The 23,224-nt window shown below is 39.6% G+C and overlaps 2 protein-coding genes across 6 annotated transcripts in view; one reads left to right on the plus strand and one right to left on the minus strand.

Moving 5' to 3' along the window:
* On the minus strand, window positions 1-9,057 carry METTL6 (methyltransferase 6, tRNA N3-cytidine). 5 transcript variants are annotated; one of them, XM_064506103.1, is made up of 6 exons: window positions 8,862-9,057; window positions 6,293-6,672; window positions 5,514-5,648; window positions 4,160-4,330; window positions 2,866-3,007; window positions 1-512 (listed from the first exon to the last, which is right to left on the minus strand). In XM_064506103.1, the coding sequence occupies exons 2-6, from the start codon at window positions 6,632-6,634 to the stop codon at window positions 349-351; spliced, it is 954 nt and encodes a 317-aa protein (XP_064362173.1). In that variant the 5' UTR covers window positions 6,635-6,672; window positions 8,862-9,057; the 3' UTR covers window positions 1-348. The 5 variants fall into 5 exon arrangements, with proteins under 5 accessions (XP_064362173.1, XP_064362172.1, XP_064362171.1 ...); XM_064506102.1 differs by lacking the exon at window positions 8,862-9,057 and adding an exon at window positions 8,572-8,617; XM_064506101.1 differs by lacking the exon at window positions 8,862-9,057 and adding an exon at window positions 8,045-8,169.
* The window catches only part of EAF1 (ELL associated factor 1), a 20,504-nt gene continuing 5,457 nt past the window's right edge, over window positions 8,178-23,224 (plus strand). The window contains exons 1-4 of the mRNA XM_064506105.1: window positions 8,178-8,311; window positions 11,921-12,015; window positions 15,202-15,338; window positions 17,904-18,070. Coding sequence (XP_064362175.1) covers window positions 8,209-8,311; window positions 11,921-12,015; window positions 15,202-15,338; window positions 17,904-18,070 — 502 coding nt within the window. The 5' untranslated portion in view covers window positions 8,178-8,208. The remainder of the gene's footprint in view (window positions 8,312-11,920; window positions 12,016-15,201; window positions 15,339-17,903; window positions 18,071-23,224) is intronic.

The following is a 23,224-nucleotide window of genomic DNA, read 5'->3' on the forward strand; positions in this document are numbered from 1 at the left end:
TTTATTTTAAAAGAGTTTTTAATAAAAATGAAAATAACAGTAATTATGCCAGTAACAAGTAAAAAACCAGTGCTTAAAATTAACCATATTTAGTCTGCCTTACCTGATCCTCCAACAATGCTGTCCAGGATTTACTTTAAAAACAGGAATACAGAAGACGCTCAACAAGTTGCCCGCCTCACTAACCCATCTTAAAATTGAATTAGAATCAACATTCATATGGCATATCTGAGGATGAAAACCAACAAGAGGTACTGGATGCAGTCATTTCTGGTTTACCAAATACAGAAGAGCATAGCCAAGGAAAAACAACATGCTAGCTTCCATTTTAAACAAGCAGCGCTATTGCTAGTCAGCAAGAACTTCTGTTTTAGTGAAAGGCTTCCGAAATTTGCTTTGAAGAAACACTCTTGGAACACACAAGCCTTCTTTCCTATTCACAGTTTCTCGCTGAACGTATTCATTGACCACTTGCTCATATCCCTCAGCCATAAAGAGCTGAGACAAGAACTCTGAAAGAGAGTAAAAAGAGAAAAGACGCAAGATTACGTTTAAGCTATTTTTAAAACACTAGTGAGCATTTACATAAGCATATGTTATTGTGTGTTAAGAGTATGAAAAAAAAAATCACACAGGCTTTCAGATTTCAAGCTGCTCTGGTGGTACCTAGGCTACACTATGTCAAAACTGAATGTATTTCCTATAAACAAAAAAATCTCACTAAAAGTACATCTCTCTTATGGAAGACAGAAGGGCCTCACAAACACAGTGATCTAAGAAGCAGAGGAGGTTGTCCATGCTATTGACTTGTCATGTTAATTATAAGCCATTACCCTTCCCTTCCTGCACCTTGTTTCATTTATTTAGGTGGTAACTCCACAGTAAATTTAAGCCACCCAAAACTCATACTACCTGATAAAAAAGATAAGCCTCTTGTTTTTCAACATTCAGGTGGATCAGCTCGCTGAAATGGTCAATTCTGTGATTATAGGCACCCCAACAACAGAACAGGAGGTGTGTTGGGTAGGTGAGAAAAGACCACCCAATTTTGTGGTAGTACAGGCTTATATCCATTTAAGCTTGCCATGAAACCACATGCGTAGATTGTAAACTCAGTGGGATTCGTGTACACTGGGGTGTACACATCAAGGAAATACGAGTACGCTGAACTTGATTGTGCATCTATTGAAATCTCATTATGAGGAAGTTGTACATACTTCATAACACAGAATTAAAAAATATGCATCCCTCCATAATTTAAGATTATTTCAAACAGTGGGAATTACTTTGGCATTACATGGCATTCTTTGCCATGGCAAAAGATCAGTATTGTCATCTGAGGCCAGACATACTATAGATAGGCATCATTTGAATCATCCCATTCAGCAATTACTTGGTATACTGATGTAGTGCCCCTGCTAAACAAACAAAAAATAGCACTAGTAGCAAACTGCAGGAATGATGGGAGGTCATACTTCTAGTGACAAGAGTTCTCAAGCATTAAGCAATATTTATATGATAACAACTGAAATTAATCCAAGCATAATAGATTAAAAATAGGAGCAGAGGTGGTCCGTGAGGCAGTCACAGACCAGCCCAAGGCAAAACAATTGCTGGCATCAGGAAAATAAGACTAATTCTCTCTCCTCTTCTTCCTTTCTTTTCCCTCTTCCTACTACAATTCTTCTCCCAAATAAAACATTTACACTAGCAAGAAATTTCTCATTCAGAAATAATTCTAACACGCAACAAAAATGGATTTTAAAATTTCACAGCAACACCAGCGTCCTACTTCTTCCCTTCCGCAGCCATTCTGTTTGTAAGAGCTAACTGTTTAAGTAGAACTAAAATCACTCAACAAATAATAGTTCTAGAAATGCTTCAATGAAGCTATAGAACAGACTACATTATCTTAATTTCATCACTGACGTGTGAAGAATAGAAAGAGCTTGGACATGATTAATGTTTTTCATGTATTAGAAGCAATTAGGTAGTACATTATGTTATAAAATATGAATAACATTTACTTGGCTCCAAATTGTTCTCCTCGGCAGCTATATTTTACATTAGAGTAAGAACAAAAAGCCCCACAGAAACGAACACAGAGCTCTTATTACACAGTGCCCTTTAATTGATAGAGGGAAGTAACATTTCACTGAAGTTTAGCGCGAGGAATTGGGAGTTAGGAGAAAAGAGCTATAATCACAATTCATTGTGAGAATCTAAGCAAATTCCTTCATGTCTCCGTGCTTCGATTTTCCCACCAGTAAACTGCAACAATTATCTTCGTTCCTAAAGCATTCTGAACACTGAACGAAAAGCCATTCAAATACTGTATCGCATGGAAATGCTTTTCACATCATCTTTACAAAAAGACAGTAGAAAGCGATAGCAGCTAGTCAGCGCTCTCTCAGCAGGATCTGTGCACAAGTGCTTCTCAGCACTCTAGTCATGATTCTGCTTTAAAAGTCATTGGCTTCATCAGTACACCCCCATCTTGCACACCAGGAATAACCTTGCAAAAGAGGACGGTGGCAAGGTAACTGCTTAGTCACTTGATGAAGCTGATCAAATCTCTTACCAAGCATTCTTTTTCCTTTAGACAGCTAATCTGAATGAAATACAGGAAGTTCAGAAATCACTGCTCTTGTCACATAATGGCACGTACAAGAAGCTTCTAAACAAGAACTCTTAAAAGTCCTGTCAGTCTTATAAATAAACTCCCAGAAGACGGCAAATTAAATACACTAAGATTCAGCAGTTCATCCATGTAAAACAAAATTTCTACAGGCATGGTAGCAATTTTCTGCAGCAAGTTTAAACAGAAGATCAACAGTAAAGAAAACAATCTACAATATGTCTTACCTTCGGTGAAAAAATATGATCTTGTCCCATCTTGTCTAACGTAAAAGTTTTCTCCAAGCTTGCTGCCAGATTTAAACCTGAGCATTGCATGGTCATACAGCCCATAGTCTCTGAACAAGACACACTTGCCTGGTTTTAATACCTGTCACATAAGATACACATACTTTAGTAAGGTAAATGGATTTTGGCATATCTATATATATATACACACATACACACACACACATATATCTATATACCGATACGTGCACACATACATATAATGAAGACAAGGTATCCTAACACATAAGAATACAAAAGGAACAAATCCAGGAAAATTGGTTGCAGGTTGAGATTTTTTGTTGCTCTTCTGTAAAGAAATCAATCTATGAAGAGTATAAAATTTAGAAAATGTAGTCATTAGCCATGCTGACTTTAGATATTTCATGTACGCAACTCTCCTACCTCCATGAATACCAACTGTATTCTTTAGAGGAGAAAAGGAATATTCGCAACTTGTAAATTTGTGCAGAAACCTACAAGTGAGTTAAATGAGCCAGGCACCTCCACAAAGAAAACAGTAATCAGCCTTTCTGTGTGCATGAGCTAAGAACCAATCCTGACTTTGGAAAACTGTTGGAGGTATATTAAAATCTGACATTCTTTTTTTCAAACTACTGATGATAAAGTGAGCAGTATATCCTATAATATAAAAACCCAAATACACACATACAATATATAAAAAAAATGTTATGTTGACTATGTCCCTCTGTAGTCAATATGACAGGCTCGTCTCAGACAGTGAAATTCAGAACAACCACAATTCAAGTGGTTTAAACTACCCTCTGGATGGGCATCTGTCCATCAACTACAAAGGCAGCCCAGGAAGACAAGTATCACTAGGTTAATGTTAGTATCTGTGAACACCCCATTTCTAAATCACACAGATCAAATGTGTTTAATAATAAAATTCTAATTGCAAGTCACTGTGTTGTCTAGAAGTCACTTTTGATTCACGTTCATTCATATCTTACAAACACAGGCATTTCCGTAATCTGAAAATATTATTTGTAGCATACAAACAGCAGCAAATTCATGGGTCCAAGATACCATTTTGTTATGCTGATGACATGCATTACACTAGAATCCAAACAACCCTCACAATACCAAAAGCTAGCTAAATACTTCCAGGGAATATAGAGTTAATTAAAGAACACCTTTAAAAGCAGGGTTATTTTTCAGAATAAAATTGTACTTTCACGCCAAAAAGAATAAAAGTGCTCTAAAGGTTGTAAAATCAGCCATTCATGCCTACCTTGTAAATGTTCTTCAAGACAAGGTGCATTTTGTCAGGATGAATGGCAGAGAGCACAAATATAAGTGTGACAACATCCACAGAATCTGCTGGAATATTATCTGTAAGATCATCTTTAGTAAGATCACACTGGAACACTTTACATCTTTCAGTACTGTATAAGGAATTTTTCTAGGGAAATGAAAAGAATATGCTTTAACTGAAAATTAGCAGTATTTGTTATTAAAAAAAAGGTTAAAAACTTGTGAAACTAATTAGTAGAGCAACACAAAGCAAGTGGCAAAAGAATATTAACTTCCAACAGGTGACTAATGCAATACAAAATTCTTAGCTGGACACTATTATAGTGAAAAAAATGGTCTGTTCTCAGGAATTTGAGAAGGAACGTGTGTTAAGACACAATTCAGATATCATATAATTTCTGTTTTACAGCTGCTTCTATTCTTTAAAAATACAGAAGTATTATTAATAGAAATTCTCTATTACAAGGTGATCAAAGCACAGCTCTTAAGCAACAAACAGCTCGTAAACAGTTCAAGCAACCTGCAGCTTGGCAGTTCTAGTCCTTTTTTTTTTCCTGGGTAAAAGAAAACCTTGTTCTGGAAACAAGGAAGTCCAGCAAGAGCTGTGGAGGCAGACACCACCAAGTTGACCAAAAACAAGTGTAAACACTCAGCCCAAGCTCATCTGGCAGTACATCTGTGGCACCGCAGGGAGCTGCTGTCACCTGCTGTTTGTGAGCCACTCATGTATTTCTTCCCATTGTCTGGATGAGATATACAGTATGCGTCTTGTGGTTCTCAGCCATAAATGTCCCATAACAGAATGCTTTCAAATGAAAGATAGATAAAAATCTACCTCCAATTATAAATTTAACAAACCAGGAGTATTTTAAAGTCCAGTGTCCCCACTAGCCTTACTGGAAGACTCGCTTTGGATTCCAGCACTCTTTAGCTGTGAGTAAGTATAAACATACCTATTTCTGATCAGTCTCCAAATTTTCTTAACAATAAACTTTCATATCCTTGTTTTCAAGTTTATCCTCGGGACTCCCTCTACCTCACAAACATCAAGGGCAAACTTCCCTCCCAAAAAACCACAGTCTTCACGGAACATTCAGGTAAAGTAACATACATATACTGCTACTACAATTTGATGCTCAAAAATCAGGTCTTGAACAATGATTCAGCTTCTTTCAGTGGAAGCTCCAGTGAAATGGATCCATCTCTGTTCTTTGACAAATGCTAGTTTACTCTTCTTGAAAAAGAAAGGCAAGTCCATCCATCACTCCAGTCAGTTGTAAATTCATAAGCTTCTAAAGACATTTTAAAGAGGTACTGAATATCACACCAACCTTCACGTACTCAACAGCTCTAGGAGAGAAATCACAGGCGTATGCAAAAATATTCAGATCCTCTTCTAGGAGTGGAAACAAGCAGTTCCCAACCCCACAGCCTGCTTCTAGAATGGTCAGCTTCTGATCTTCAAACTGAGGAGGAAGAAATGCAAGATACAGCCCATCACTTTTGTTTTGCTCACAATACAAGCAGACACAGTGTTCAATCAGCATTTTAGAAGCAAAAATCAATCTAACTACCCATCCGTCAGTAATCTGACACTACAAAACAGGAATTTCAATTTGTGCAAAACTACACATCTTTTTAGAAGTTCTTAATATTTCTTTAGTCATCCACCCACTTAATTAACAGATTGTTGTACCATCACTGCCTTGTGTCTCATTCAGATAGAACGAACAACAGATGCATCTGACTATTCCCCTTAAGGACATTTTGCAATTAGCCTGTAATTCTGGATGCTTTCTTTAAAACAGTGTTCTAAGTGCTGCAACTTGCATCTGAACATGTCACATCACAGAGAGACAAGCTGTCTATTCAGGATGCAAAATAAATATTCTGGATTTGATTCTCCGTATAGAACATGTGAGAATTATACACTGAAACTAAACTGATTCCGATGAGGTATCTGACATTAAAAGAGACTATGCTACACAAGGTATTGCACACTTAAAATGTGAGAACTCTCACCTTTATGGCTTTGTCAGAAATGTTATTAAATCATTTGAAAACAATGAATCACATCTCTTTACTTATAGATAAGGTGTATACAGCTCACCTCCCGACATGCTTTTAATTCTTGAAACTCTCTGGTTGTCCAGTGTCTGTCTTTGAAGAAGTTGGTGCTGTTTCTTTTGTAAAATAGATCCCAGTTCTTCTGTGCCTCTTCCTCCAGTTTCAGTTGTTTGAAATCAGTCACTAAAACCTTATCTTTTGCCAGCCTCTCGGCTTCTTCTGGGCTAAGGATCCTTGCACTACGGCCTTTTTTTTGGAGGGCATCATCTTCAGTAGATGTAGTTATTAAATTTAAGCAATCGGTTGATGTGTTTTCGTGAGACATCCTAGAGTTTTTCACAGAGACATGAATACCAAAGACGTAACAGTGGGTTGTTTTTAGCATACGTTTCCATCACTTAATTTAGGTAAATAACCAAGGATCTAGAAGCACCAAAAAAAAAGAGTTACTATGTGCACTTTTTGAGGTTTTACTGTGATCTGTCTTACACAATACACTGCAAAACCACCAGACTTCCTTCTCTTATTTTCAGAAATCCTCCATCAAAGCCAACCATTGGATAAAACATTACACTGATCTCAAAGTTAGAGAGCACAGTGGACAAATTCTGCCGGTCTTCCACACGCATCTCAAAAAACTACCCAGCCAGAGACAGATGCAGCAGCTCTAAGTTTACTTTCACTAAAACTGACTAGGAAAGGAAAACGCCCATTTTGTAACTCCAGTGAGTAACACCTCTGAAAACTCACAGCTGAAAAGCAGGTGGCACATCTTTCCAAGAGTCCCATTTCATAAATCAAGCCATATTCATCTTAGCATTTTTCCTGTGCTCGCACTCCTTCCACTGCCTCTTGCTGGAGATTCACAGCAGTTTGAACAATCATGAGTACGTTTTCTTCAGAAGTTAACAACAATGAGGAAATAAAACAGTTCGACAGAGGCCAGGAAAGGATCAAAATCATCTCCCTAGTGTTAAACTAGCTCTGACCTCTGCCTTGCCACAAACACCCAGACCCTTAAAAAGGGCATATGTGAATTAAATCATGCATGACCCAACAGCTTCCCTGAAACTCCTGGCAGGCAAAATGTGCCACTGACATCCATCAGCGCACATTAGTGCCGCTTCCCAAAAACGGGGAAAGAAATCTACCCTACAGCAAAAAAAAAAAAAAAAAAAAAAGTACTACTTCATTTAGCTACTTTATCTTACAGAGCATAAACGTAATGCTGCAAATGCAAACGTAAAACCCAAACGCGTGAATGGTACGAAATGCAGAATTGTCCACATTTTGTCCCGCTTTACAGGAGTCAGCCCACATGCTCCTTTCCTCTGGGAAGGGCGGAAAAGGTTACATGAAGAGGCTCCCTTGGCGAAGAAAAATCTCCCAAAGATATAGGCATATCCTCAAAATATATAGTATCTTGAATTTTTATATTATATGCATAGAGAGAAAGGTATATCCTCAGAAAAAAAGACTAATCAGCAAAAAGCAAAAATCGGCAAACTATGTGCCAGGCACACTACAAGGGGGAAGTCATGTATACATTTTTTTTGATAGGACAAGCTGTGTGTGGGGGGGAATTAACAGTTTAAATCGCCCCCTTTACATCTGGAAAACACCAGCTAACACGGCGATAACCGCGGGCTCAGGCCCGTGTTCAGGCGTTTCTACAGGACAGGCCGCCGCCGCGCGCCCCCCCCGCCCGCCGGCAGCCGTTAGCGCCGCGCAGCGCCCCCCGCCCCGGGGCGGCCAGACCCGCCCGGGGCCCCTCCGTGCCCGCGGCGGCTCCCACCTGCGCCCTGCGGTGGACGGCGCGGCGCGGCGGGGCGGGAGCCGCCGCGAGCCCCGGAGCGGTTTCCCGGCTGCACTCGGCCCCCGGAAGGGCGCGGGGTGGCCGCGCGCGCAGCGGGCGGAGGAGGGGAAGGGAGCGGCCGCGCAGGCGACGGCGGCGGGGCCATGAACGGCGCGGCGAACCCACTGCTGGACAAGGAGGAGCACCCGCTGCAGCTGGGCGAGAGCTTCGAGCGCCGGCCCAAGGCCTCCTTCCACACCATCCGCTGTGAGCGCCCCGCGCCCCCTCTCCTGCCGCCCCGGCCCTCGCTCCTCCCGCGTCTCCCCGCCATTGCTGCCCCCCCCAAGGGCCCATCTCCCTCCTTCCCCCCCCCTTCCTCAGCGCCTGGTCCTGCCCTTGCTGCCCCCCATCTCTCTCTTCCCTCTCCCTGGTGCCTCCCTCAGAGTCCATCACCCCCCCCCCCCCCGTGCCTGTATCCTCCCTTCCCCAGTCCTGCCCTCAGCACCCATCTTCCCTCAGTGACCTACCCCCCGCACTTGCCTCCCCTCATCACCTCCCTCGGCGCCCACCTCCCCTCACCACCCCCCTCGGCACCTATCGCCTGCCTTCCCCGGTGTCCGCCCCCCCCAGCACCCCCCTCAGGCCCATCTCCCCCCCCGCGGTGTTTTCTCCCTCCGGCTCTGTGGCCGCAGCCCGAGCAGCGGGGTGGGAGGAGAAGGGCAGGGAGAGCCGCGCGGGGCTGCCCTGGCAGCGTTTAAAACCAGTGGTGCTGCGAGGTGGCTCTTCCCGCGTGGCCCACGGCCTCGGCTGAACGCACTAGTAGCGAGGAGGCGTGCGGGAGGGAGGCTGCGGAGGAGGAGCAGGCTCTGGAGTCGCTCATGAAGGGCCCGTGAGCAGTTCAAGAGCATGAAGCAGCCCCCTCCTCAGAGGGGAGGCTTCCTGTTTTCTTACGGCCCTGGTGTTACAGGTCACCGCAGGCCCCGGTCTGGCTTGTTCTCTGTAGACAGGAATGTCTGGAAAGGAGCAGCTTGTCTGCAGCCAGAGCGTCCCCGATTTGAATTTAACTGGTTATTTTCATGATGAGGCAACATGTACCGCAGCAACCTTTTCCCTAGCTGTGTTGACTCTATAGATCTATAATAAGTCATTTTGCAGGAAAACAAGCAGAAATGGTTCAAGCGCATACAGTATTGCCTAGTAAGTGGTAATGCTGAAGAGCATAAGATAAATTCTGAGGCAAGGTCTCAAGCAGTAATTTTGTTTTGGAAGACTTGGTTTAACGTGTTTTTCTAAGACACCAAACATCTTTTCCAGCTGTAGTTTTCTAGCACTGGGTACATTTTTTATCATAGTAGAAGACTATTTTGAAGAGGTGATCACTATATCTCAGTATTTGAATTCTGTGGACAAGAAATTGCTTTTTCATCCCCTAAATGAGATCAGGATTTAAAATTAGTAGTTAATCAGCAACAGGAGACGAGAATAATACTGAAATTGTATTTTAGTATCTTTGTATTATTGTGGGGAATTTATACTATTAACAGCAGGATTTTTTTGTTATATGATGTATAATCCTAGGCCTGGTTTCATGGCCTGTTTTGATATACTGTGAGTAAGTAATTTCAGTGAGGTTAGTCACCTGAGTGAACTCACCTGAGTCTTGAAAGAACAATTTTCTCGACTGAGCTGCTATTCAAGCAGGTGATCAGGGTTTTTAGGGAAATAGCTTCGCTGTATAGTAAACTGTGTCTGGTAGATTAACTCTTAAGTTTTGTGTGGTTCACTTCTTTATTGTATTTACATAATCCCACAATGCTAAAGAATACCATACCATATGCTTGGTTTGTTTAACTGTTTATTGATAATACCCTCAGTTTTATCTAGCACTAGCTCAGTAATAAATCTTCATTTATAAATAAAAGTTTTAAAATAGCCCAACCATCAAATGAGTGAGGTTGCTGTCTGATAGTATATGAATTAAACCTAAGCCATGTCCAGATGAAAATATTTTGGACTTCTAGAATTGAAAGGTCTTCGATAATCAATTTCTTAAGTGGTTGCAAAGCCAACTGCAGTTTTATTTTCAAAGAGCTTTCTGCGTACTGTTTTTTCAGTCAGTGACTTTCAAGTGAGGTCTCTTTTGCTTTCCTGATTATAACTTTTTCTTCTAACTGTTGACCTTAAATGATTAGTCTGGGATCTGTGCGTCGTATTGTTCCTCTAATCCTCTTCATGCAAACTACAGTAAGAGGATTTTGCAGGCTAAATTTCTCTCTTCCTCCTTAAAATACCTCATTGTTTGTTTTCTGTAATGTTTATGAAATTCTGAACTGAAAAGACTAGATTATCCATGGAAAACACATTTAAAGATACTTGACTTTTGGAAAAAAGACTGCAGTTACATTTAGGTGGACATACATGCACTTCATCTACAGGAAAAATTAGGCAAGCACTTACAGCTACTAAGCTTTCAAAAAGAAAACAATTTATTGTTTGAGTATTTGCTTGGAATAACTAAGAGAAGCATATTAGTAATACATTCCTTTTCAGTTAGTGACTATGCTGTTGAAACTTTTGATCCCTTTTTGGCAAAGATACTAGCCTTTCTACAGCTAGCTTATGTTTTATTTAGCAAGCTTGCACATAAAGTAAATGGGAAATAATAGCCAGAAATAGATTGTTCAGATGAAAACCAAGGATGTGATTTGGTCTGGCAGTTAAGGCATGAGGATTAACTGAAGTGTGCCTGATTTTGCTTGTTGTGCTGTCAAAGTAAAACTCAATTAGACATTAATGTCCTCCTAATGAGAATTTATTACAAAGCTGTTTTTTTCCTGCAAATGTGCTTTTCATAGTGGAATTACATTTTATTAATGTCCTAACTAATGCAATAATTAAAATTCTTGAGGTGCAATTACATTCACAGCCTTCATATTCTGAGATGCTAGGATTGGATAGATGGTTGTTTTTTAAAAAAAGCAATCCTATATCCATATCTGTCTGATATTATTTCACTTTGTCTAAATCCTCTGTCAGAATGTTATGTGTTCTGGTCACTCGTTCTGTTTTTTTATGGCTCATCAGCACAACAGAGTAATTGAGGGGAAAATACTTTGAAGTTAAAATGTTCTTAATTCAACTAAATACACTAAACAAAAGTGTCTTGCTTGGAGGACAGAGCACTCTATACAAGCCAGCAAAACCACTTTAAACTAGGGGCAGCTTAAAGCTATCACAGTGTCTTGCCTTAGTTGTGCTCTCTGTGCTCTCTATCCATGGTGGCTTTGGCCTAGCACAGAGCCTGGTTAATTAACACCAGCACCTCTTTTTCCTCACAGATGGGGTCTGAGAGTTACTGTACCCCTAAGGCAAAGGTGTGGAGGCAGAAAGGCTGTTGTATAGTCAGAAATATCAGTGAGGCTGACTGGGGTGGTCTCACTAAGTTAGTCTTTGTCACAGACAAAGGTGTCCTCTGGTTTGGAATTGGCAAGACCCATACAGAGCACTGGGGCCTGCTGGTAATACCCTTTTGAGATGCATGGAGTGGTGTTACACTTGTCTGCAAAATCAAGCATCGCTGTACTGCCTTGGGAGGGAGAAGTCTGCTTTTGGTCTTTCAAACACAAAGGTCTAGAAACTTAGTTTCATTTTAAAAAGTAAATTTAGAATCTGATGTCATCATGAGACTGGGGCTCTGAGCACAGACACTTTGCGCTGGTAAGTTATTCTACCCCTGCTGCAAACACTAGCATGTGTTTTAATGTCCCCTATAATCACAGTAAATGTGGAGTGACTTTTTACAGGGGAGGGTGAATTATGGAGGCTCTAAGAAACAGTTTCACGTATGAATATAATCCAAATTATTTTCCTCTTTAGATGACTTTAAACCAGCGTCGATCGATACATCTTGTGAAGGGGAGCTCCAGGTTGGTAAAGGAGATGAAGTAACCATCACCTTGCCACATATTCCAGTAAGTATGTTGTATGTTTCCCTGTTTACTCTCCAACAAATTTACAAGTAGTTGCTGTGTAGGTACAATCTACTGTAAATGTTACTTTCACTTTCATCTTTGTTAAAACAAGTGGATTCAATATTTGAGTTGCCAGAACTGTAATGTGTTACCTTAGGAAAGGCCAATTGAGACTTTGTAAAGGATTATATTTGTGAGGTTCCAGTCTGTTCTTTGCATTTGATTCCTTCCTTTCTATTATTCCTTGATAAACAAGAAGAATACTATTAGCTGTGAGCTTGTACCTAGTTTTCATTAGTTTTTAGTGCTGTGGTTTAAGAAAGAAAGGCAGAGTAGTTTTGAGTTGAGTCAAAATTTGATATTCAAAACCCACAGGTAGGCCTTTAAGTCTGCTAAAGCATGTTCAAATAGCATAGATTGTTCCCTGCCTTTAGGTTTATCAGTGGAAGCTAGAAAGGGTTTTCTAGCTAGTGGCAATGAAGTGTCTGTCCACTTCCTCCTCAAATTATGCTGTAAAGGTCTACTGTGTGAGGATGATGATCAAACAGCAATAAAACAAATGATCAAACTGTTCATAGATGCAGCTGTTTTGTAATTGAAGGATCAGTGATTTCCTTACGAAAACAAAAGAAAGTGCTTGCATTCTGGAACTGGATTTGTTTTTTAGCTGAAGCTAGTGTTGTGTGTCAAGCCAATAAACCAGAATTCAGACATAGATGGGTTTGGTGTTTGTGGAGGGGGCAGCAGTCACTTTACAAGCCGTGTGTCAGATCCTTTTGGTATTGTTTATTCTACTGTGTTGGTATTTTTAATTGCTAGATAATGTGATAATTCTCACCAATGAGGGTTTACCTGCTCCCCTCACCCTTTTTTATATGGCATTGGTCACCTTCAGTGCTGCAGGATGTTGCATAGTTGCTTTTTGTCTATAGAAATGTTGACTGTAGTAGTGTTAAATATAACAGAAAATAATATGATTAATAGCAGTGGCGTTCATCTTTGACTAGCAACTGTGTTGTTTCTTTATCTTTTGTATTGAACAAAATTGCTTGTAACATCCCTTTCCAAATCTCTGTACTGATTGGTTTAATTTGATTGTCTTCCCATAAGCATGAACAGCTTTCAGCTTCTAGTATGCTCTGGAGGGTTATGCAGCTAACTGCACAAAATGCAGCCACTGTGTGTATGTTTTTTCCAAGGCAGTGTTGCCTAAGTTCAGTAGAGTTAGCTGGAAAACATTCTGAGAAATTTTGAGATCATTTCATCCTTACAAGGTTTACAGAATTTCTTGGATCCTGTTTTGCTTCTCAGTTGCCCAAAAACTGGGTAGGATTCAGATTCCAACTTGTTTTTTTGAAATTGCCTGATCCCTGAAATATCTCTGATGATTTGTTCAGCAGAATTTTCTGGTGTCCATTGCTGCTTGTATAACTTGAAGTACTATTTCTACTTGTGGATTTAGTGGCTCTGATGTTTGATAGTTAGTCTGAGTTGGAGAAGTGAAGAATCTTTGCTTGATTAAAAAAAAAAAAAAAACAACCCTCACTCTTAAACAAATCTGGTTAAATGCCACCTCTTTCGCTTACCTTCTTTTTCTGTTATCAGCAGGATCTGTAAGCCAGTGTTATTTAGGCACTAACCTCAAAACATATAAATGTTTGATTTTAAGTAGAAGGATGGGACTGTTAATTTGCTTAAATAGGGCTTCCATTTCTGCTAATTTTTTAGCCCAAAATACAGACTTTTCTGAGTTAGGAGGTTTCTGGGTAGCAAAATAATAGACTACAAACTTTTATCAGTTCTCTTTGTATTTGTGCTTTATGCTTCCTGACTTATCTGTCAGCAGTGAGCTGGCTTTGACTTTCAGCTTACTTTTTATCCTCTTAAATGTTATTTTCTTCACGTAAATGTAGGAATGTTAAAAATATAAAATGTCTTTGAAGATTTGACTGTCGTGAGACTATGATCTTTTCCGAACTGTACTCTTACCATATCTTTGTGAGGAATTCTGATTTATTTTACTCTTATCGTTCCAGACCCGTTTTAGATTCAAACATGTTTTATTTATTAGCAATATTGATATTAGGGTTTTCATTCTGAGTGTTTAAAATTTAATTGTTCACTCTGCTATTTAGAGTAAAATGTGGAAGTGTGTGGGTTTTTTTCCCTCTTGGCCTTGGTTTTGATTGCTGTCCAACATGTGCCAAGGTGCATGAATAAACTATTTTTTTTAATTTCTCTTATATATACATATGAAATCTGAGTAGGTTTCACAGCTGAGAATACACTTGTGTATGTGCCCTTTGAGTAGACATGTCTTTCTTTGATGTGGCCAGGTCCACACTGTGTGCAGATAGACCATAACTGATTCTACCTCCTCTACCCCAAAACCACTGTATGGGCCAGCTTGTGCGTGGATGCAGTATGGATGAGTACAGTCTCAGCAGTGTTTGTCCGTGTGCAACACCACATGAATTTGCTTTTATTGCTTCTCAGTCTATAAGCCATTAGATTTCTATGGCTCTATGCGGCATTATGTGGACTTGGGGACTTTCCGGAAGGAGTCAAAATACCCCCATTTGCTTTTGAGAATACATTTAATTGTAATTGCTCAGCATCCGCATGCTAATCTGACTTTGAAGAAGGTAGTTGTTCTTACACAGTGTGTGACAGTTGCTTATAATCTAGTATAAAAGTATTCCTTTTTTTAATTTGGTATGTTAAATAAAAGCAGTTTAAATATTGTGTCAATTGACCGCACGCTTCTTCAGATGACAGTTCTGCTACATGAATAATTAGAATTTTATTTCTTGTCCAAGCCCAAGATTTCCAGAGCAGAAATGACAAAAAAATTCCTGACATTTGTCACAGGTAGCTATTCAAATGACCATCAAGTTACCATTTTGGGAAGGAGGACTGTAAATAATGGCAAGTAAAGAAAGGATATTTTGTCACTGCAGAGACACTTAAAATGATGAAAGGCACAATAATACTGTGAGGAAACATCTGGTCTGCTGCATATAACTGTATTTTTCCCTTTTCATGAATGAACATTTTCTGTAGGAACTGAACATTAATGTCTTAGTCCCTAGGTCAGAACAATATATATTCATTTGACTTAGTGTTTATAAATGATTCAGGTAGGGCATATAACCAAACAAATGTGCGCTCTTTCTTTGATGGCAGGGTTCAACTCCACCAATGACTGTGTTTAAAGGAAATAAAAGGCCATACCAGAAGGACTGCGTGCTTATTATCAATCATGACACTGGGGAGTATGTACTGGAAAAACTCAGTAGCAGCATTCAAGTGAAGAAAACAAGGTAAAGCTGGGGACAGGACTGAATTAATAGCATGAATTCTTGCTGAAGTTTTCTATTCAGACTGTCATTTGAACCTGAGCTCAATTTTCTTTTATTTTGTAGTAATGTTTAATTACTAAATCTTATGGGCCAATTATCTTGCCTAAAAATGCAAATAGCTGTTGAAGGTGTGAATCCAAATTCTCCACTGCTGAAAGGACATAATTATAGTTTGCAATGAAACATTTCTGATGATTTGGAGCTTTGGAAGCTGGTTAAAAGATGGATGTTTTTCAGGAATCTCTAGTTAGTTGAAGAAGATGGAAATGTTAGCCTGATTGTTGCACTTCCCAGGTTCGTTCCCTACAGCTTCCTGTGGGAGTCATGAAGCTTTAATAACATACTGTTAAGGAGAAAAACACTCATCCCTGCTTTGGATGGATGATATATAAAGTGGAGCAAAAGTCCAAAGACTCCATACTTGGGCGGGGGGGCTGAAGAAATAATGGTTGTAAGGCTTTGCCTAGACAAATCGCTGAGGCCAGGAATCCTCTCTGACCCAATACTCATACTTCACAAATTCCACCCTACAAAGTATGCAGTTGAAACATTTTTAGTACTCTTGCTGATCTGCAAGTACCTGAATTCTCTGAATCACATTCTTTCAACACCACTGGACTCATCAGTTCTTGAGATCCAATGATAAAGCAGTTATTCAGATGCCTCACGCAAAAGATGCTCTTAAATACTTTTACAGATGTGATACATTTTTAAAAAAAGAGAAGTATTTTATTGCGGTGTAGAACTTTTAGCTACTAAAGCTATATAGATATGTGGGTTACAGCTCATCAGCACTTGGCTGGAAGTTTTCCAAAGAACAGGTTGAGTTCAAAGTAAATGGGCTGTAACTTCTCTGAGTTAGTGATGTGAAAACTCATCCGCATAGCATTCAAAGGCAAGGCATCTTGTCCAGTGGATATGAGTGCATTAGAGTTGAGATTTGAAGCCCCAGCAATTTATATTCGGCTGGATTTTGGCCAGGTGAAGCAAAAGTCAGAGAGGAGCAAAGAAGTGCAGAAGGGCTTGAGTCATGTTTTGCGTTTGGATGCAGTGAGTTTTGGGTCTAGTGAAGTGTTAAATATTTCCAGTTTTCTTAAGCAGAGGTGGGCAAGGAAAAAAAAAATGGGGGCCTCTGTTGTGAGGAACTGTGATTTGGGAAGTCATTCAGTTTTCTAGATCAGAAGTGCAATCTTTTTATTACTACTTTGGTCTTTAAAGACCTGTTTACATCCTGTGGAGGAAGAATTTTTAGTGTTAATGCCCTGATAACATTCAGAGGGGAGTAAATGTGCTTTTTCTACTTAAAATCTTTAGTTCTGAACAATCTTCTGTTTTTACCTTTCACATGATCTAGTGAGTGTATTCCCAAATAGACTGCTTCTGTTGTAAACAACTATGTACACTGTATTAATGTGGTGTCTAATAGCTGCATTTCAGTAACGAATGAAGAGGTGGTTCTGTGCTCAATATTTGAAGTTGTGCTGCATCGCATCGCATGCAGAGATACTTGAGTTAGCTCTAAACACATTAGATCAGGTACTGGAGGTGGTTTAGGTGAAGTCCCAGGAAGTTCCACATGGGCTAGTTTAACTCGTTTCTCAGTGGGATCTGCTCAAGGGCACAAAATGTCATGTTGCTGAGTTGGGATCCTACTAGGACCAAAGCTTAGACCGAATACTTGAGTAAGCTGTTTCTGTACTACACTACAGAGACATATCTCAAAGGCTTTCATGATACGTGATAAGTATACCACATGCTTTATCCTGGTTATGATGTACCTTAGAGAACCTGAGTAAAATGTTTGTACGTTTATTTGTTTGTTTTTCTCTGCCAGGGTATTCACTGTTCTAGAATTTAGCAATGTATTGATTCGGAAAAATGAAGAGATATCTTATTTGCACTGAGCACCTAGGCATAGTCTTCTTCCTGCTAAGGAAAGATTTTAAACTGTGTTTTAAGGGACAGTAGCAAATGAGTGAAAAAACATGAATAGGTGCTTGTTTGCTGTATTTAGCAGTAACACCATGGTTGCTTTAGTCAGGTTGACCTGAAAGAGAGTTCAGTTGGAGAGGGTTTGGTTACAAGTGAGAAAATTCTTTCTTTTGCTGTGATTGTTCTAAGCAGGATTTTGTTATGAGTGAATTTTCTTATACTGTAGTCAGACTTTAAATTTCTGTGGTTGCTAACACTTTTTTTTAAATACAAATTTAAATTGTTAAATTAAAGCCTTTGTTGCTCTGCCAGTAGAGAATATATCACTGAAACACATCTGTTTTTTAAAATACACTTTGTAAAGATGTTAGAGTGCAGTTTTATATACACATTTGCTCTTGAAAACAGTGGTGTTGCATATAGAAAGAGAACAGTGTTTGGCCTGTGCATGTTTAAAGGTTGTAATTCACTGTGCAGCTTTACAAAACAGTGTTCTTCAAAAGGAAGTTACAGATAATGCATTAATACAAATATACTGAAAAAAAGTAACACAGCTGCATAGTGCCAATGAGTGTCTTTGGTGTGTTGTTTTAGAGCAGAGGGCAGCAGTAAGATCCAGGCCCGAATAGAACAACAGTCTGCCCGAGCCTCTCAGCCTCCATCACAGTTCAGAGCCCCAACGAAGCCAGCAGTTGGACCTAAAACTTCTCCTTTGAAGGATAACCCTTCGCCTGAGCCTCAGCTGGATGACATTAAGAGAGGTAAAGAAGGGTTTGTAGTTTTCAGGATATGGTTGGTTTTGTCTGTTGCCTTTTTAATAAAAACTTGTTAGAATGTTCAGGGATTAAAAGCTGGTACTTGACAGCTGGTTTGTCTTCTTTATTTCTTATTTTAAGGCATCTTAGTGAATTATTTATTCGCTTTTGCCAGCATAGGTATTTATACTGCAGTCTTTTCTGGCATGAGAGAACCTCCTCTTTGCTGATAATTTTCTCTCTTCCAAACTATTTCTCTGCGCTAAAAAGATGACAAAATAAGTGTGAATTCACAAAAAATTATGGCAGTTGAGTGCTAGACAAGTTGAATGGGTATCTTAGGCAACGACTACAACAACAACAGCAGCAGCTTATGGTCCAAGATCCAGTTATGCAATCAAGTAACTTGGAAAAAAGTTATACCTGCATAGAGTAAGGTTGGAGGCATTTGCTTGGGGAATGGAAGGGCTGTGTGTGGCTGTGTCCTGTCATGAGGCCTAGAGCCTGTGCTGTGCCAAGCACAGAGAGGTAGTAACCCTGCAGCTTCCCCTCTACCATGACCACACCTTGAAGCATTTGACAGGATGATTGCCTCAACCCAGTCTGCAGCTCAAGCAGCACTGTGTCTGTGTTTCGCTGTGGACATGTAAGAGTTAGGTGTCTGGGGTACAGATTCTTTGCCCCAAACCTTCCTTTCATGCTGGTGTGATGCCTAGTTTTGCTGTCAGTAATGCAATTGGAATGCAGAAGATCTAAATTTAAATTTTTATTTGGTTCTCTTGGGTTTCTTGTTTGGCATCAGACACAATCATTTTGCTTCTAAGATTGTTCTTTTTCTCTAGTTATTTTTTTTCTGTGCCTCTTCCCTTATCCATATAGCTATTTCTGCCTGTAAACTTAGCCTATGCTAATTGCCTAGACTATGTTAATTACTCAGCAAGATAATTTTTTCAGTTCATGCTAATCACTAGGTGACACTTTTACTACTAAGCCATATGAGCATTTGTGTAGGAGCTGACTGGTCTCACAGCGTCATGGCAGTAGTATTTTCAATATCTGTCAGAAGACAGAATCGAAGTCTGAGAGATTGCTAACTATAGTTCCCTTAGCTGCTTTGCCATTTTTATTTCCTATGCAATAGGTAAGGGGGAGGATATCGGGCAATATATCAATCTAATAACTGAATCAATTATAGTTTTTTTTGGGGGGGGGGTCTGTATTGTGTAATAAGTTACATAACCATGGGGGCACTCTTTTTTAGATATACAACAATTTGTAAAGGTCATGTTTTATAGTAAAATAATTATACTTGTCTGGTGTGCTATCTGTTCCAGAGATACTATTTTCTACTGCTCTAAGCATGTAAGTCACATTGTTTAGAACTGTCCTGGTAACTTTTTTGCCACCTGAATGTCTTTTACTGGAAAGTACCTCCAAATAAATAAGAAGCAGAGTTTTGTTTCCAAAATCAAGGAAAAGAGCACCTGACTTATACTAAAAATAGGACCTCAATATGGTGCTTCATAGAATCTTTCAAGGCCCCAAAAGAGAACAAGTACCTGAGCAGTTTCACAGTTTCTCTTATAAAGAGCAGTATATGCTCTTTATAACTTTTCTAAGATGCTCACCATAACTTTTCTAGGAGTTCCTCAATCCTTCAGTGATGTAAGTTTCTGAGTATCACTTCAGCATTGAATATATGGAGTGACAACATTATTAAACCTTTTATGTCATGAGAATCTACCTGAGAAAGGCAGAACCAAAATGGCACCATGATACAATGACAGTATTTAATACAACTTAACTGTACAAGCCATGAGATGGTCTCTTTTGAACTCAAAAGTCTTTGGCCATAAAGATACATGTTAAGAAAAGATAATAGGACTGAAGTGTTCTCTCCATTCAAGCAGTGACTTTCCTTTTGGTTGAACTACCTCCTTTGTAAAAAATAAATGTAAAGGTGAACGTCTGTCCTGTTTCTTTAATGGACACAGCACAGAACTTACAGTCCCCAAAGGAGGTGATTGGAAGCAGCTCTGTGACACTGTGACCTTTCCTGCTCCCAGTATGCCCTGCTCAAGGGTATGGTAAGATACAGCCATTGTGATGGTATGGTTTAACGATAGTTTTAAGCCAAGCTCAGTGCAGGCTGCTGCCTCCCCCCGCTGCCTTCAGCTAACATTCCCATATCTTCTCTTACAAGTGAGCTGTGAAATGAACCTTTAGGTAGGTCAGTTCTCACATCCATCCCATTGTGCAGCTGCCCAAATTGCTGTGCCTAAGGTCCGAGGCAGAGCACACGCGAGTTGAGGCAGTCCTTTCCTCCATGCTGGCCTTTGAGAGGGTGTCTCTAGGGTTCTGCACCAAAGGAATATCTTTCCCTGCAAGCTTTTATATTGTCCTCCTGCCTGAAAGGAATAAAAGAGAGGCTAAGAGCTTGTTCTTTTGAATGCTTGGCTACATCTGATCACATTCATTGAGCAGTGAACATTTGCACGCATATACCACAGTACCATTTATTTGCATGAAATTATTGGCATTTATCAGGCATATTTGACCACAACACAAATGTTTTTAATAACATTGACATAATTAAAGTGCGCACTAGTTGAAAAAATGCAGGAATATATGTCTATTTTGGAAACTCTGAATTCAGTGCTTAAAAATCTGAGTAGGTCTTGTTTACCTAAAATGCAGCTGTAGTCTGTAAGGATTATGCCATAGAACTGTATTTGTCTCTCAAGGACATCTCAATCAAATTTACTGCACTTCACTGTAAAATATTGCCTCTTCTAGCTGCCATCTCTGCATACTCAAAGTGCCAAGATCAAGCTGATTTCTCTCCACCTTGCACACCATTATTAACAGCATTCTGTTATGGACATAGAGCCTTATTTTCCCTAAAGCTGAATTTAATTTCTGAAAGTCCTTGGTATTTTTGCAGGCCAAGGTTAGGGCTTTAGTTAAAAGTTCTGCATAATTTATTATTGTTCAGAGAAGAAGCATGAACCCTGTCCTGTGATTACTGAAAAATTAGGATATTTGATACAGAACATATACAGAAAACAGCCCCACTGAGAAAGGTTCTGTGCTCGCATAATGATTTTTGACCTTGAATTATTTTTTTATTCTAGAAAACTGCTGCATTGACTGCCAGTATAAAACAGTAAGCTGTCTTACTTTCTTGAAAGAAAGCCTAAAGTTGTAACATGAAACGTGCAAAAGTTAAGGCTCCTCTAGCAATGTCAACCTTTTCAGATGATGTAGACTCCATTAAGGCAAGTGTTCAAAAATATACTCTATGAAAAGCTTTCTTAAAAGTAACTGCTGCACATCCTGACTCTTGTCATCTTTTAAACTTTAAAGTGCATCAGTGTGAGGCATTTGATCTCATGGAGCAAAAAGTAATTCAAGAAAGATTTGACTTTCATTGTTCAGCTTGGCATATATCTACATGTACACACACACACACACACACACACACACACACACACACACACACACACATCTGTTTTAATTGAAGGCACTGCAAGGCAGCATTTAGCCAAGGCTTCAGTAACTATGACCGCAGTAAGTGTAACAGGCAAACAGGAAAATGCAAAATCTAACAATTATAAAGCAGATGTGTTTTTTCTCTAAGGCTTTGGTATCATTGTAGGCTTAGCCACCATCTTTCACAAGGTGACACTGGAGGGATTTGAACAGACTTCCTTAATAGTCCTGTTGGAGTTCTGCCAGATGGACTTTTAAGGATGCAGCAGCCACTGTAACATTAGTGAAAACAGTTATTTTTTTTCTCATCTGTGGAGACGAGCCATTTAGAATACTGGGCACAAGGAATTAAGAGACAAAAGAGACCTGAAAGGAAGCTGCCAGCCCATGAGACTGATTAGAAAATGGACTCAAAATGAGTTCCTGTCCCTAACTACTCTCACTGATAACACCTGTCGAGTGTTGGGCCTTACTACTTCTTCCAAGGTGTCTTCCCTTTCCCTTCTCATAACCAAAACTCTTCTACAGACTCTTGTCTGCTTCCTCAGTAGAAAACAATCACTCTTCGGTCTGACACTCATCTCTAATTCTATTTCAAATTTAGTAGACAGGTTAATCTTCCTTTCCCATCTGTCAGACGACATTGCTTCCTTTCTTTGGTTATCTCCTCACCTACTATATCAAGTTCAGACTTCTTGTTCAGATTTTTTTTCTTTATTTCCCTTGAATGCATTTCTTGTTGCATCTTTTCACTTTTACCACCAAAGCCTTTTAGATTGCTCCACCACCCTTTTCTCTTTCTTTCCTTCACACCATTTTATAGCTGTTTTCTGGGCTGGAATGTTCTTCTCGCCCCTGTGTGCCAAGGCACACTCTCTTTTCAGCCTTAGACCTTCTAGCCCTGTAAGCATCTGTGGGTAATCTCAGATGCTAGTTGTTTTATAGGTTTGTTTATTGAATCTTTTCACCATATGGACTGGGGGCTGCAGGTGATTGTGCTTGCTACAATCCAGGCTATTTTAACAACACATTATCATTAGCAACTGTAATGGTCACTAGAAGCATGTGGAAATTTTACATTATTAAGACAGGGAAAATATCTGGGCATTTTAAAGGGAAAGAACAGTGATTCCTGTTTACCTTTCCTTTAGTTTTCCCCTGTAATTTCTTAGCTTTAAACAGAGAGAACATTTACAATTTGAAATCCTAGATAGGAGCAGGCTCAGAACAGTGATTTGGAAGTGCCTATTTGTCTGTATTTCAGACTTCAGGCATGAAATAGAATTTTAAAGCCAGTGAGACTGTACTGGGAGGGAGATGAGGGAGAAAGACATTACAGTACAACATAGTATCTTCTGTTGGGCTAATCCTATATTCTTCTGCCCTCATCCAGTGGTCTTTTTTGTTATTAAAGATGAAAAGGTAGGTTTACTCTTTACTATAGCATACAAACGAAATACAAGTAATGCAGGTGGTTGTTGGAGATCGAGCTTCAGGAACTAGGTTGCAGGAGCCTCACTATCCTTAAATAGCCAGCTGGAGTTAGCCACCTGGTTGTTCCCTTTTAATGTGTCTTCCTTGCCTCTAATTGAATATAACTGAAATTGAGCTATGAACTTTGAAAATTGAAAAGTAGCAGTTTTCAAACTGGTAAAAGGAAACTGTTTC

Source organism: Dromaius novaehollandiae, chromosome 2, assembly GCF_036370855.1.
Source record: "Dromaius novaehollandiae isolate bDroNov1 chromosome 2, bDroNov1.hap1, whole genome shotgun sequence".
Lineage (NCBI taxonomy): Eukaryota > Metazoa > Chordata > Aves > Casuariiformes > Dromaiidae > Dromaius > Dromaius novaehollandiae.